This window comes from Colossoma macropomum, unplaced genomic scaffold, assembly GCF_904425465.1.
Source record: "Colossoma macropomum unplaced genomic scaffold, Colossoma_macropomum, whole genome shotgun sequence".
NCBI classification, from domain to species: Eukaryota; Metazoa; Chordata; class Actinopteri; order Characiformes; family Serrasalmidae; genus Colossoma; species Colossoma macropomum.
This window is the reverse complement of record NW_023494786.1, coordinates 9,652,454-9,667,300: the sequence shown is the minus strand read 5'-3', so window position 1 is coordinate 9,667,300 and position 14,847 is coordinate 9,652,454. Positions and strand designations below refer to the sequence as shown.

At 43.3% G+C, this 14,847-nt stretch overlaps 1 protein-coding gene across 2 annotated transcripts in view; it reads right to left on the bottom strand.

Moving 5' to 3' along the window:
• Window positions 1-792: 792 nt before the first annotated feature.
• igsf9ba (immunoglobulin superfamily, member 9Ba) overlaps window positions 793-14,847 on the bottom strand; it is a 104,483-nt gene continuing 90,428 nt past the window's right edge. Inside the window, exons 14-21 of one of the 2 annotated variants that reach the window (XM_036560507.1) lie at window positions 14,395-14,621; window positions 13,851-13,935; window positions 12,421-12,582; window positions 12,234-12,279; window positions 11,458-11,544; window positions 9,220-10,881; window positions 7,051-7,181; window positions 793-1,458 (exon numbers count right to left, since the gene is read on the bottom strand). In XM_036560507.1, the coding sequence (XP_036416400.1) occupies window positions 1,256-1,458; window positions 7,051-7,181; window positions 9,220-10,881; window positions 11,458-11,544; window positions 12,234-12,279; window positions 12,421-12,582; window positions 13,851-13,935; window positions 14,395-14,621 (2,603 nt within the window). In that variant the 3' untranslated portion in view covers window positions 793-1,255. Of the gene's footprint in view, window positions 1,459-7,050; window positions 7,182-8,335; window positions 8,627-9,219; window positions 10,882-11,457; window positions 11,545-12,233; window positions 12,280-12,420; window positions 12,583-13,850; window positions 13,936-14,394; window positions 14,622-14,847 lie in introns of those variants that run through there. The other variant, XM_036560512.1, reaches the window with a different exon arrangement.

Here is a 14,847-nt window from a genome sequence, read left to right as displayed (position 1 = left end):
CCATGTTGAGCGTGTAGGTATGAACGCAAGGGCTAAGCAGAACCCGAGAGACATACAAATCACACCGTTCTGACATCAGGATTTGGCAAAAAGTGAATTGCTCCCAATTTTGAGGCGCTCTCTTTCAGAAGCTGATTCTGAAGCATACACCGAGGAAAACTCAGGGCAGCGTTTCATGACACACTCTGAGTTTCTTGTCTTAGAAATTAATGTCGTTCCCCAACCATCTCTAGGGTACAAAAGAGAATTGGAGGCGTGAGCATTAATTCAATCAAAAATCCTCTGGAAAAGGCAGTCTTTGAAATATCTCAAGAAACAAAATGACTAGCAGTCTAGAGTTAATGTCACCTTTAACATGCCAAAGATTTTTTTTTGTTCACTGTAACTACATGTTTTCTCCCAAAAAGTACAAAAGTATGTATTTTTTTTTGTATTCCTATGTTCAGTCCCCACATTGACTACTCAGTATATCAAAAAATAGCACTGATCGTCTGTGTTCGAAAATAAACTACAAATAAAAATGGGTTTACACTGAGTTTTGATATCGTAGAGAAAGTGGGCTAAAGCGACTATATTTAGCACATAAGAGCCCCCTCAGAAAGGTTTATGACGAAAGATCCAAATATAGCAGCAGGCCAGTATTGCATCGGGATCCAAAGACTTTGTTGTAGCTTACAATTTCTATGAGATTCTGTGCTTTGCATTGGATGACACTGACACATCTAAAAAAAGACATGGCAATTCAGCACTCTCTGGATCAATGCCTTGTCACTGGAATAAATAATACTAAATATTATTGGAGGTTTGCCAAAAACAGACAGCGGAGGCCTTTGAACTCATTATAAAACACTGTTAGCTTGCACAAATGATGGTCTACGTGCTATAATATGTGCCAGAATTGAATTTTTCTGAGGTATATTTCATAAGAGGAAGAAAAGAAACCCTGTGTTAATTACACATTTCTGAGGGACAGCTTAGAGCTCTTCAGGTTTCACAATATGCACAATAATTCAGACACTTCAGATTTAGCTCTGGACAAAAGCTAACTCTGCAAGGTCTTTAAGATAAGTAATGTAATACTGATTTCTCTTTTGAAAACTTTTTCTCTCCTCTTTGTCAACGCACGCATATGTTGTGCCAAAAGGAGGGGAGTAAATCTAAAGTTACTGTTTTAAGTCAATCAAAGACAATACTGACTGCATATCCACTTCGTTGCTGCTAATGGACACGATTCTCTCTGCAGGATTTAGACTGGTCAGAGCAGAGAGCCATAGTTTGGGGGGGTGGAGTTCACGCTGGCCAATAGGGCTTTCTGGTCTTCTCTTGGGGAAGACCAGCGCAGCATGGAAGATAAGTGGACTGTTTTTTTCCTCCTCTTCCTGGTGGGAGAGCTGATCACTTGTCTTTGCTGGGGTGCCTGAGATGCGTGGTGCTGCTGGGTCTGAGAGAAGGACACATCTAGAGACAGCAGTGCAAAGGAGAGAGAAGGATAACACTGAATAATACTGCCACAGCTGTGAAGACCAAACAAGACAAGTGCAATGAGAAGGAACATAATAATAAGAATAACAATAATGATATATCCTATTTAATAAGCAGCTTTGTAAAACAAGCTTTAAAGTGCTTTACAAGAAGATTAACTATAAACCTTCTATTAAGATTTAATCTTACATTAAATCCTGGACATTACATTTTAGAGAATGAAATTAGTACTTTTGTACTAAACGTGTTTTTCCACTGCAAAGGCATTTGAATAATCACTCCAGACACGTCTTCTCTGATTTTGTAAAGCAAAAGTAAATGCAGATGAATGAGCATGAGTGATTTTATTTGACAATTAAAAAGCATGAGAGATTTTCTAAGTGAAAATAAGTTAAAATCCTCTACAGAGAACACATTTTAATATTTTAGTGCACAAGTTCTATTTTTTGTTGAGCTTAAGTTTTATGTTTTTATTTTTTTTCCCCAATATGTTTAATTCAGCAAATAAACAGTAACTGTGTGTTCTCTGTAGAGGATATGGACTTATTTTCACTTACAAAATCAACAAAATACACATCTGACTGGGGTGCCAAAAGTTTTGCACATAACTGTATATAGACAATGTATGAGGTGTTGATAAAAAGTTTTAAAGGTGTAATTTAAACCGTTAAAAATAACTACTGAGCTGCCCTCTCTCTGCATTGCTTTTTTCCATGGTGATTGAGCCACTGGCAGAAACAATTAGATGATTAGAGGACATTTCAGGTATTAGAGCAGGAGGAGCAGACCATCGAATCTCACTGTATGCGGATGACATTTTGTTGTATATGGCCCACCCAGAAAAATCTATTCCATCTATAATGAAGTGTATTTCAGAATACAGTAAATTTTCTGGTTATAAGATCAATTTTTCAAAATCATTAGCTTTACCTTTAAATATATCCCTTAACACACCTTGGGTAGTTGCATCCCCCTTTCAATTAGCGTTAGAGGGTTTTAAATATTTGGGTGTTCATATCACCCCAGACCTTAATAACCTTATTGACAAAAATTACCTTCCACTTATTAATAATATAAAACATGATCTTACATTATGGAACTTTCTCCCTATTTCCTTATTTGGCAGGGTAAACATAATAAGAATGAATATCCTCCCTCGCTTACTCTATTTATTTCAGTCAATCCCTTGCCATTTATCCACAATTTTCTTCAAGGATCTAGAGAAAAGTTTCTCAAAATTTATATGGAATAATAAAAGGCCAAGACTTAAATTTTCTAGATGGTGCTTGTGTGCCTAATATGCAGTTGTATTATTGGTCATCTCAAATAAAGCATATGATCAGCTGGTGTACAAATAGGTTGGATTCTCGCTGGGTCTCTATGGAAACAGGGGCATGTAGCCCTATTCCTCTTGATTGCTTACCGTTTATTAATGATGCTGCAAAGGTGAGGTGTGTCTCTGAGAATTTTATTTTACACAATACCCTTATGGCCTGGACAGATGTTAAGAAATATCTTAAGATTCCTCATTGTCTTTCACTACTCTCCCCTCTGGCCCACAACCCAGATTTACCTTCTCAGCTGAGTAACTCTGGACTCTCAGCTTGGCTTAACAGAGGGATCAAAAACATTTCTTATATGTTTTCTGGTAGTTTGCTCAAATCGTTTACACAACTGCAAGAAGAATATGAGTTACCTAGGTCAGATTTTTTCAAATATCTTCAGATTCGTCACCTGATCACCTCAGCCATTAAGGATGGGAGATTTAGAAAGGAATTAACCGATCTTGAAGTGTTGCTAGCTAAGAAGGACCAGACTAGAGGATTGATTTCACTAATTCATGGCATTTTGCTAAAGAGTGTTAAACCATCGTCAGACACTCTGAGGAGAATTTGGGAAAGGGACTTAGACCAACCTATCTCAGAAGAGGACTGGTGCAATATTTGTAAAGGTCTGTTTCCCAGGTGTACCTCATCTGGTGTTCACGAGCTTAACTTTAAATTCAGGAATAGGATATACTTTACACCTGTTCGCCTACAGAAGATGTTTCCAGACAGAACTAATTTGTGTTTTAAATGTAAAACTGAAAAAGGAACGTTTTTTCATGCCTTTTGGCAGTGTAAAAAAATTGGCATTTTCTGGGATAGAGTACACATCACGGTAGAAAATATCCTTCACACACAATTTCAGAAATCCCCTGCCCTGTATCTTTTGGGAATAGGAGCAGAACATATTTTTGATACTGATGGCAAATTTTTGTTTCTAATTTTTGTTTTCATTTCTGGCAAAAAAATGTATCCTAATTCGATGGGCCAGCCCCTCTTCACCATCTATTGAGCAGTGGCTTTCCCAAGCTGCAACTCTGCTTCCCCTGGAAAAACTGACCTACGATCTACGTCACCAGACGGACAAATTCTGGAAACTTTGGGTCCCACTGTGGACTTACATAGAAAATCTTTCTTAAAATCCTATGTATGTTGGCCTGCTGTGTGAGATTTAAATGTATAATTGTTAATACTGAATAGAGTGCAATAAAAAACAAACAAAAAAAAAAAATAACTACTGAGTAACAAATTGTTAAATATTTTGGTGTATTGCTTTTATGCCCCTGAAACTACTAAAATGCCACTGTAGTATCTTATATTCATTATGAATGTGAAGATTTTTGAATATGCTTCAATACGCATATTGCAAATGTCCCTGTGCTGTCCTGCCATGCAAAATATAGCATAAACAAACATGTAACATTATTAACCAGAAAATAAAGAAGCAAGGTTAAAGCAACTTTCAGTTCATTGCTCAACACACCAAACCACGAGTCTAACAACAACCACTGTTTAACGTTAAAGAGAGCTAACTGGGATTAGGTTGTGGTGCAAGTGCTAGCTTAGTTAGCAGGCTGACAGCTCAACATACCACAGAATAGATTAGATTCTGCCTGTCTGCTTCCTCAGATTTGAGTCCTTATCTTTCAAACTGAACCTGGGTGTGGATAACAGCAAACTACAACAATAGCAATCCAATTAGCTTTTTCAGAGTTGCCAACTATCACTTTTTGGCATGAGATTCAAGCTTTTGGGCTTTTTCTTACTCTTACGGTAGTGAAAGCCTATTGTGAAGGGCTGTTTTGTCCATTATGGGCACTGGGGAGCCACCCTACCATAAGCAAATAAACAAGAAATACTCATATTGAAATATGTAACTCTTTTCTACCAAATTCTTGAGTTATTTGTTTGATATACATTTAAGTTTTTGTTTGATAAATATAGGTGAAGCTGGCTGGAGGGTCAGGAAAATGAATGCCAGTTTATAAATCATATTTACAGCTGTAGTAACAGTCTCTGTGCTGTAGAGTGCCTAATGCTGCACTGACTCTGTTACTGAACAGGCTGGTTGTGATAGCATTCAGATGGTCTTTATCTCTAGGCTGATATGCTGATTACATGCGCTGTTCTGTCCAGCTGTCCTGTCACGTGTTTTCATTTGTCTGGCTTATACCTCACACTCACTGAAGTTTAGCAGGATTAAGTTTCTCTAAAATGGAACGCTCACATGGCTTGTGTGCGCATCATTAGAATGGATGAACTTGCATAACATATAATATGGAAAACAATATGAGTTATGATGAGGAGTATTCATATCATCAGGTAAGTTGTGTGTCCATAAGACAAGAAATGGCAGTGGTTCTATGGACGAGTGGAAGTAGTATCAAGCTGGGCCTACATTACCCAATGTTTTAGCCAGATTTTAACCCTGATTTGTCCCTTCCAACAAATGTTCGCAATCTAAAATGATTTTCCGGGTTGTGAGCTTGACTGGAAGCGACTGATAGATCCGATGATCTGGTAGCGTGAAGGAGAAACAAGTCAATCTTTGGCCTTCCGATCCCATATTTTCAAACATGTTTGATTTCTAACATGATTGATTTCTAGTGCGGGTCTCGCACTATGATGTGGTCAGCGATGTAACTGAATGAGAGATTCAGGCAACAGCTACTGAGAGAGCTAGGAGAAAGAGGAAAAAGGTGAAGAGACCCGCCTGCATGTGAGCAGTGGGACGTGGAGACAGAGGAGTTGCTTGTTGAGTTCAAGGGAAATAATAAACTCTCTTTGCAATTCCACGTCAGCTGCCAGTTTACAGTAAAACACAGAGTGACTCAAATAGATTCATCCGATTTCAAAGCGCCAGATTTTTACAACCGTGAGGCGCCTAGGAACCAATCACATACCAATTGAAAGAGGTGGTCATAGAGTTTCTGACTGTCACCGGAAGATGGCTCCCCTCAGTCTGTGAGGAGATGGTGACCCCAGAGCAGAAATCGTTTTGCGTTCTCCACTTCAATAAGAGTGAATTCGTCATAGCTGTGCAACGTGATTTTCATCAGCAGTGAACCTTCGCCAGCTCAGAGCGTTCGTCGTTGGTTCCACAACACTGGATGATCTACGAAATCGCATTGAAAGAGCCATATACAGTGACACCCGACATGCTCAATCGAGAGTGGGATGAATTTGACTATGGTGTTGATGTTGTCCGTACAGCTAGAGGAGGTTCATACTGAGCACTTGTAAAATTACATAATAAACTTTATGCTCAACTAAACCATTTACAATTTACAGCATTGTTCTGCAATGATTAAATGAAATGAAATGAAATGAAATGAAATAAATCATTTTGAAATCAGATGAATCATTTTTGAATCACCCTGTATTTCTCTAGCTTTGACTGTGACATCTGCTTTTCAACCCCATATTCATCCCCAGTTTGCATTTTCGCTATATTTCTTGTGTGCGCATTAAAGCAGAAACAAGTCTGGTCCAGTTTAGCTTTGTTTGTATCATATCTTAACAGGGGAGATGTGGGATGTGGGAGTCAAAATGTATATAAATTAGGACTGACTAATGCTCTTCTTTTACAGCACATTTGCAGTTCAGGCTTGCTGCTTGCAAGGCGTTGTTCCCGGTTTCAAACTGGCTTCATATATGCTGCCTGAGGAGAAGGTTATTGCAGAATCTCTGATTGTAAGAATGAAGAATATACAGCATACACTGAGTGAGTTTTTTTTTACGTCAGCGCGGTCAGCGAGCAGTAAGCGAGAAATAGAAAAACTATAGCAGAATGGCTACACTTCCTTCCACTCACTTCAATCTGACAGCACCAGAGGCAATATATTTACATTTACAGTGACGTTATACATGAGTGCTAATGAGAAACACATGAGAAAGATATGTTTACAGTAGCTAGTTAACGAGAAAACAGCCACCGAAATGGCCCCCTGATGTGCTCACAGCAATTAAGTGAATACATTTAAACAAGAATCAGACAAAAACATGGCTAGAATGTTTTGCAGTTTTGAAACTGCCTGTATTCCTTCACGCAAGCCTTCAGTTGATTTAAGAAATTAATAAATACAACCTCAAAACAAGCATCTGGGCTGACTGACAATGTGCCATTTAGGCAAAGAAGTTTGAAATTCACTCAAACTTCAATCTACGCAATGATGCTATTAATACAAGCCACTGTTGCTGCTCCAAAACAACCCGTAACGTTATCTTATGTGGAAAAACCAACCTGTTCTTTTCTTGGCTTTGGAGTTGTTGTTGTTGTTGGCCGCTACTTTCTTGGCTTTTTTAATACAATGAAAAATCAGTGCTTCGAAGCTCTCAGACCCTGCAGGGACTCTCACTGCACCTAGAGGTTCCCTAAAAGACAGGCAGGCAGAGGCAAAACGAGCTGCATTACTTTACACAGCCACCAGAGCGCGCCACCCTCCCCACATCTGTTACTGAGTTAAAGTGCCCTCTGGGACAGTGTTACACACTGACACAGAGATGCTTAATAATTACACAATTTACACAAGAAACCTCATTGAGTAACAAGGTAACATCACATCAACCATGATTCAACTTCATAAGCTGTATTACCTGTTAGAGATACTGATTCTGTGAATGATTCGTTTGTAATTTCTCTACCCACCAAATGAAAATACAAATAAAACAAAAACAAATTTAAAAATAAGCATACAAACAAAACAACAAATACCATAATAGTTTTCACTCAGATTGTCCTACAGAATTCATTCCGGTTAAGTTAGTTTTTAGTTGGGTCAGTTTTCAATTTTCTTCTCATTGAGTCTTCAGAGGGTCAGTAAATGAACATTAGCATTGTTTACCTCGTGCTGTAAGCTCCTGTCAAGTTGTAAGCACTCTCCCTTGTATAATAAAAAAGAAAAACTAGTCAAAATCAGCCGTTGCCCAGCGATCATATCAACGGGCAGCAATTCCTACGTGAGCTCCAGCACAAGTCAGGCTTTCCTGCAAAAGCGTTCCCCTTTTGTTTGTTTGTTTTTGTATCATAAATGCCATCCCTCTATTATGACACGGAGATCATGAAAACTGAAAAAATCCACATGGAAGAGTCAGCCAACAACTCATGGGTTTCACAAGGCATAGAAACACAAAGCGTTTATAGACAGTCTCCCCTGCTGCTGAGGCTGTGGAGAGAGAAAGCGAAAGGCATTAGTAGAGGGGGGAGACATGGCCGAGCACTACAGTCCGTCACATCAAACACACTCCGGTTACCATGAATACAGTGTACAGTGGCTTCACCATGCTGACAGGAGAAGAGATGGCAGGGAGGGGGGGAAGAATGGCGGTAAAGAACGGTCACATGAAAGAAAGAAACGAAACCACGGGGACGACAAATGCGACAAAAATTTTAGTTCAAGAGTCGCCATTACTGATTCGGCATCGAGGAAGAGTACTTAGAGAAGCATGCATGATATTTTTGGACATGGAACAAAAGTTTAAAGGGGAATATGCAAGTCTTCTGCTAAAATATCAAGTACCATCTTAGCATATCCTCATTTTTGGCTCAAAAAGGACCCAATTCTGGTTTATTATTTTGCCATAAAAATTTACAAGTTAATGTTAAATTCTTTCAGCACTTTCATGAATATTGTATTCATTTTTTAAATCTGTCCAATGTGTGATTTGCCAAAAAAAAAAAAAAATCAATATAACGTCATTCCCCTTTAAATGAGAATGATTTAAGACCCCGCCTGCTAACCCCTCCCCTTTCAGACATGGATTCAACCCTTACCTATTATGGTGTAGAGGACCTGGTCACAACAATGCTGCCCAGATAGCTGAGATCAATCAAAAACAAAGAAGGTAAGACTACCAGAGCCTAAAGAGGACAAAAAAGGACAAAAGGAAGAAAAAAAAAAAACAGCCGTCGCTACTCTAGATGAGAATGGACATTGCGAGAGACGAGTGCAGGCTCATCCCTGGCAATGAAGGCCGCCTAAGAAGGCCACCCCGATGGAGAAAGCCTTGAGTCAGTGGGAGTGCGAGACAGAGAGAGAGAAATGGAAGGAATGAGCTGGAAAGGGTGAGTGAGGTGGTCAGCCCACAAAAGAGGACAAAGAGTCATGAGGTCACCATGAATGCATTACCAAAACACTGAACCATTCAAAACACTAAAACCTAAAAATGTCACTACTGATACCAATGTTACACATACACAGACTTTCAAAAGAAAAGAAAAAAGTAAAGAAAAATTCTGCAACAGAAAAAGCATCCTGTATAATAATAATTTAAGAAAAACTTGCATATGTATATTTCTGTATATTTTTTGTAGTCAAAATTGGCAAAACGGAGAAGGTATTGCTTTTGCAGACTAGTTGGTGAAAAATCCTTGTCATATTTTTGGAGTCTTCCGATGGTACGGTACACCTACCCTGGCGAGGGCTCTGAGGGCAGCATCTCCTCATCCGTCCTCCTCTGAGACGGCAGCTGGCCGAAAGCATTGCTGCTCTCCGTTGGGGGTGAGGGGGACTGGGAGGGGTAGCTGGCCGCTGTGGTGGCAAAGGCCATGTGGGCGTGGTAGGCAGGGCCAGGCCGGCGGCCGGTGCCCAGGCCCTGGGTGGGAGAGGTGGCAGGGGAAGAGGACAGGGACCTCCGGGAGAACGAGACGCTGGCGGGGTGGCGGGAGGCGCTCTCGGGCATCTCCTGCGAGCGCGAGTGGCGAAGGATGCTGGGCCGGGGTGGTGGGCGCACCAGGATGTCCGGCGAGCCGGCGCGGGAGCTGGGAGGGGTCTGGGTGAGGGGCGAGAGGCGCGACGGCTGCAGCACCACCTGCTGCTGCAGGCCCAGATCCAGGCGGCGCGCCCTCGCCCTGGGGCTGAGCCAGGGGGCCGGCTCGGGCCGCCAGCCGTCCGAGCTCTCGCTGCGCAGCGTGCTGGGGCTCCCGGGGTAAGGCAACACCGGTACGCCCATGCCGTGGGCAGTGTGTCTCAACTGCCCCAGACTCTGGGCCTGTTGCATAGTTACATGCGTGGCTGCGAGGCCCTGAGGAGGAGGAGGAGGAGGAGGGAACTCACCGGGCGATCGGCTCGGGTGGGCCCGGGGAGCCTCCAGCTGCAGGAAAGCCGAGCTGGAGGGGGGCTGAGACGGGGCGCTGAGTGCACGACTATGCGAGGAGAAGTATGGTGGTGGCTCAGGGAGGTCCCGGTGGAGATGAGAGGGATGGTGGGGTGGGAGAGTGAGCCGGGCACCCTCCTGACCCAGAAAGGGGAAGTCAGGAGGCTGCCAGGTCTCGGTGGAGCGAGAGGAGGGAGGGCTGTGCGCCAGCGGGAGGGCGTGGCCAGAGGCGCCATACTGCGGGATCCTCAGCCCCTCCCTCTCCTCGGGGATGGCGGGATGGCGGAAGGGCCCCTCAGGGGGGTATGGGGGTGAGGAGGAGGACATGGCGGAGCTGCGCGGGCTGACATCGGGCATGTAGAACGGAGGATGGAGCTCCACCTCAGCGCCGCTACCTAGATAGCCGTAGAAAGGGCCTGGGGGGAAGACCCTGTGAAAGTGGGAGACCCGGCTCTGCCCTGCGGCCTGAAGCCGACTACCCTCCAAGATGCTCATACCTTCCATGGGCCTCTGGAACCGGGGACTGTAGGCTGGGGGCTGCATGTAGGACTCCTGGCTGGAGGACACAGGGGATATCTGGGGCCTGAGCGTGGCCATGACTGGGGGAAGGGGCCCGGGGTCGTCATTCTCCTCGTCTGACTGCCGGAACTCAGGGTATAAGTCCGACTCCTCGACGAAGGGGAAGCCCTCAATGCGCCGGGACTTCAGGGGGGTCTCGCCATCCGTCGGCTCCATCACGAAGCGCCCATCTGGCCCGCGGCTTATCAGCTCGATGGGTGTGGTGACCTCAGCCTCGTGCTTGGACACGCTGTACTTCTTGCCCGTTATTGCTCGCTTGGTTCTCTTGTACAGAGAGAGCTCCTTCTCTTTCCTTGGGCTTGGCAGCTTCTTCACATAAAGACCAGGCGCGCCCACGCTGGCCAAGGATGGGGGCCGGGAGGAGGCAATGCTTTCTGGACTGATTTTCCCAGAGGACAGCCTGCCGATCAGAGCAAACAAGGTACTTAGCATGGGGCACTCTTAGGACTACAACATAAGGAAATAGAGGCAGAAGGTATTGACTCATGTTCTCTTCTGAAAAATCAAAGCTCTGGAGTGGGCTTAGTGATCTGAAGCACATAATGGAACCCCCAAACCTCTCTTTAACATTGATGACAAACAAAGTAAAACCACACATTTGACCTTTATTTATAGGTCACTTGGACTGAGGATGAAAGAACACATAGTGTTATGGTACACCATGATGGGGACAACAGAATGAGACCAGGAGACAAAAATCATCGGAAACAGTCTGAGCTAATAGATGCTAACATTTTGTCAGCTCTACAGCTAATCTTCACACACAACTGCTGCGTTTAATATTCAAGAACCGTCCACCCCAAGATCATTAAAAAAATCAAAGCATAAGAAGACATAGGAGCAGCGGTGTATTATCTCCCCAAAGGGGCTTCGAACCAATGTAGCTCCGCACCACAAAACAGAAAACATGCAGCTAAGGCAGCTAGGCGCGGCCAGCGCCATCTGCTGAAAAAGGGGTGCAGGTGCAGGCACTCACTGAGGGCTGGTGGATGGGGGCCTGTAGCTGCTCCTGTCTGGCTCTTCCCAGTAGGGCTCAATGCCAGGCAAGGGGGTAAGAGGAGGCCTGCGGTGAGAGACACAATAGAGAGGGGGCAAGAGGTGGCCGTCAGACCTGACCAGGCTTCCAAACAGCGATGCGGAGATGGATGGAGATGGATGGGAGCATGGGGCTAAAACTACAAGGACCGTCATGAAATCGAGATGGGAGAATGACTTTCCCGTTTGGGGGGTTTCAAAAAATGCCATTTGCAGCCTTCTCCTCCAATGAAGTCCCCCCCCATGAACTTCAATATGGTGTCTGGATGTGGAGGTGACCCGCTGCCATGCCTGAACTGATCGATTCTCAGGAGCTGATGCATAAGCGTCAGGTTGATCGTGTGTTCTGCTGCTACTGATAAGGTTCAGGCCCCACCTGAGCAGACTATAAAGAAGCTGCATAAGATCGCTGGTAATGACAAATCAATGCATCTCGCTGCCAAAAAGCAGAGGTAAGCATAGATGCATTTATAGCAGCCGCTCAGTTGACCGCTCAAATCCCCCTCCATGCGTCCCTCATGGTAAGAGGGCAGCTGCTACGGTCAGCCATTTGGTCTAACTCCTCTGTACATGCATTAACGCCTTTGTTCTCTCTTTCTCACGCATAAGCACACACCCATACGCACATACACACACAGTGTGCTGGAGGGACCCTGGGAATCAACAGATCTGTTGCAATGCAAAGTATGATGAATGTTACCATGCATCAATACTTACGGTGACTCAACACTTTTCCTGGTATGGGTTATCGACAGAGGAGGATCTAGAGACACAGATGACAGAACACAAGCATGATTACACACCCTTGGATTAAGAACGCTCCAGTTAGCAACGGCTTCTTATGGTCGATACGAGTACATTACGACACGCTGTGTATCATGTGGTTCTTAGAGGCAAGACCCACCTCGTTTGCGCTTCAGCTTGCGACGGTGCTGCTTGTTGACAAAGCAGGCGGCCAGGGTACTGAAAAGGACAGCAGCGGCCAGGAAGCAGATGGTAGCCACGATACCGGCCACCACTGGCCTGGCCAGTCCTTCATCAGATATCTCTGTGGGAGGGAAGGGGTCTGAGAGAGGAGACACACTCCAGAGCATGAAATAAAATGGAAGCATGGTGGACAACTAGCATGCAGTTATTCACAGAGCAGCCAACAGAGCATCTATGTTATTTCACTGCAACAATCTACTGCAATTGTGGATGTCAGTGGCGTAACTGGGATCTTCTAATGCAACAAAAAGTAAATAGGAGCTGAAATGTGAAATTACAATGTAATTTGCTTGTTTATTCGTTCTTATTGCTCTGTCTAATGCAGGCTAATGGTTGAGTAGATTATTAAGGTATCGTACCTAACCACAAGTCATGGGTGTAAAACTAATAATAAGGGGCAATACTGACTCTATGGCGATTGTCCTGCCTGCACTGCCAATAGCTACAGAAAGTCTGGCTTGAACCCAAATACAAACAGAGAATTTGCTGTCCTAACCTAAACCTAACCTGACCAGAACGTCTTGTTTTGAATCAGAAACTGACACAAGCACAAAAAATTCTGTATGAAATTGACCCAAACTGACCCCTCTTGACAGGATAGTGCCGGTTACTGTGTAGTGACAATAATAGCATCATTAGATAACTAGATAGTCCAAAATTAGGTTTAAATCCAGCTTTAAAGAATTTATTCATTAAGCAGTGCTTTTGAACAATGTTCCAGATGTGTGGTTAAATGTTTAGTGTGCAGTGCAGTGCTGATCTGGCATGTTGTTAGCCTTCACCTGTTCAATCCTAAAGCTTTATTTCTTTACATAGAACACATTACATATAATATATTGAACATACAACATTAAAAATACTTTTGGCCAAACAGATTATGCATCCATTTGGCTGCATTAAACTGTACATCTTCTGAATCGATTTGCTATTTATTTCCCACATGTCCATTTTCTCACAAGCATGGGCCTCACGGACCTTTCAGCAACACGTGTGGGTGACTCCAGCATGCAGTATAAAAAAAAACTTTAAGTCAGTAAAAGTACGGTGGAAAAATAAAGTAAGGTGAAAAACAGATCAGGGATAAATACATGGTAAAATCTGTTCAAAGTGGGGTTGTTTGAACGTGAAATGTGAACCAGAGCCTGACATATATGTGGAAAACGACATTCAAATGTGACTAACAAATCGGACAAATATTTCAATCAGATAGCTACGCCTACTTGACGTCCACAGGCATAGTATGGAGAAGAAGCGCACTATCTATTATGATCAGCAGGGGGCATTGAAGCTCCACATGGTTAAAGCAGTGAAATCATGGGGTCTAAAATAGCTTCTTCTAATTCTTACCTGTGCTTGACACTCCCACTACATTACTGCTTTCACTAATGAGATCATCCATGACAGCCAGGGCACGGAATTCATACCACGAGTCCTGGAGGAAGAGGGGTGGGCAAATACATTAAAAGTGGGTTAACAGGATGTAGGTCAAAGTGACTAAAGCTTAAATAAATGTAATATTACAATTCCATCCATCACACAAATGAGTTACCAGTGAGCAAACTGCTGATGTTTCATTGTTCTGCGTAAGGAGATGATGAAGTCCATGAAGAAAAAAGACTATTTATAACACAAAATATAGGTTCTCATTCTGGTTGCTGGACGTTTTTGTCCTTTCCCTGCTCTAATAAAGCTGTTTCAGCCTATTAAGTAATTATAAAGTCTGTCTTGATAAGGTGTAGCTGTCTTTCAGAAAGGAAAAAGTGAGCCATACAGGTTTCTTAAACATCTACAGTATTTACAGGATGTGCCTTTTGCATGAGCAAAAGTGTCAATTTTCTGAAATCTTATTGAGCCAAGCAGGAATACACAGGTGTGCCTTAAACTATCTTACCGGAATGAGGTCTCTAGCCATGATCTCAGTCTCATCTGCAGGAATCAAGTCATCGAGCACCTCCCACCTTTCCCCCAGACGGAACTCAATGATGTAGCGGTCTATTGGTGAAGTGTGGTTGGCCGGAGGGAGCCATGTCAACAGTACACCCTGCTGCGTCCGGTTGGCTGTGAGGCACCGTGGTGGGGTAAGAAGCACCAGTGGTTCCGGGGTACTTACAGGGTACACTGGACGGAATGCACACAACAGGCATAGAAGTCTTTCTTAAATCAATATGATGAGAGAATAGGAGTGGGCGATATGGCGATATCATTATCATGATGAATAATGCCACACTAAATTTTTCTGAGTATGTCATGCGTGCGGTTTCAGTGTCTTAGCTCAAGCAAATATTAAGATTTTTGCCTAGCGTAAGCAATAATTCGGTCACAGACAAAATTCACAAATCATAAA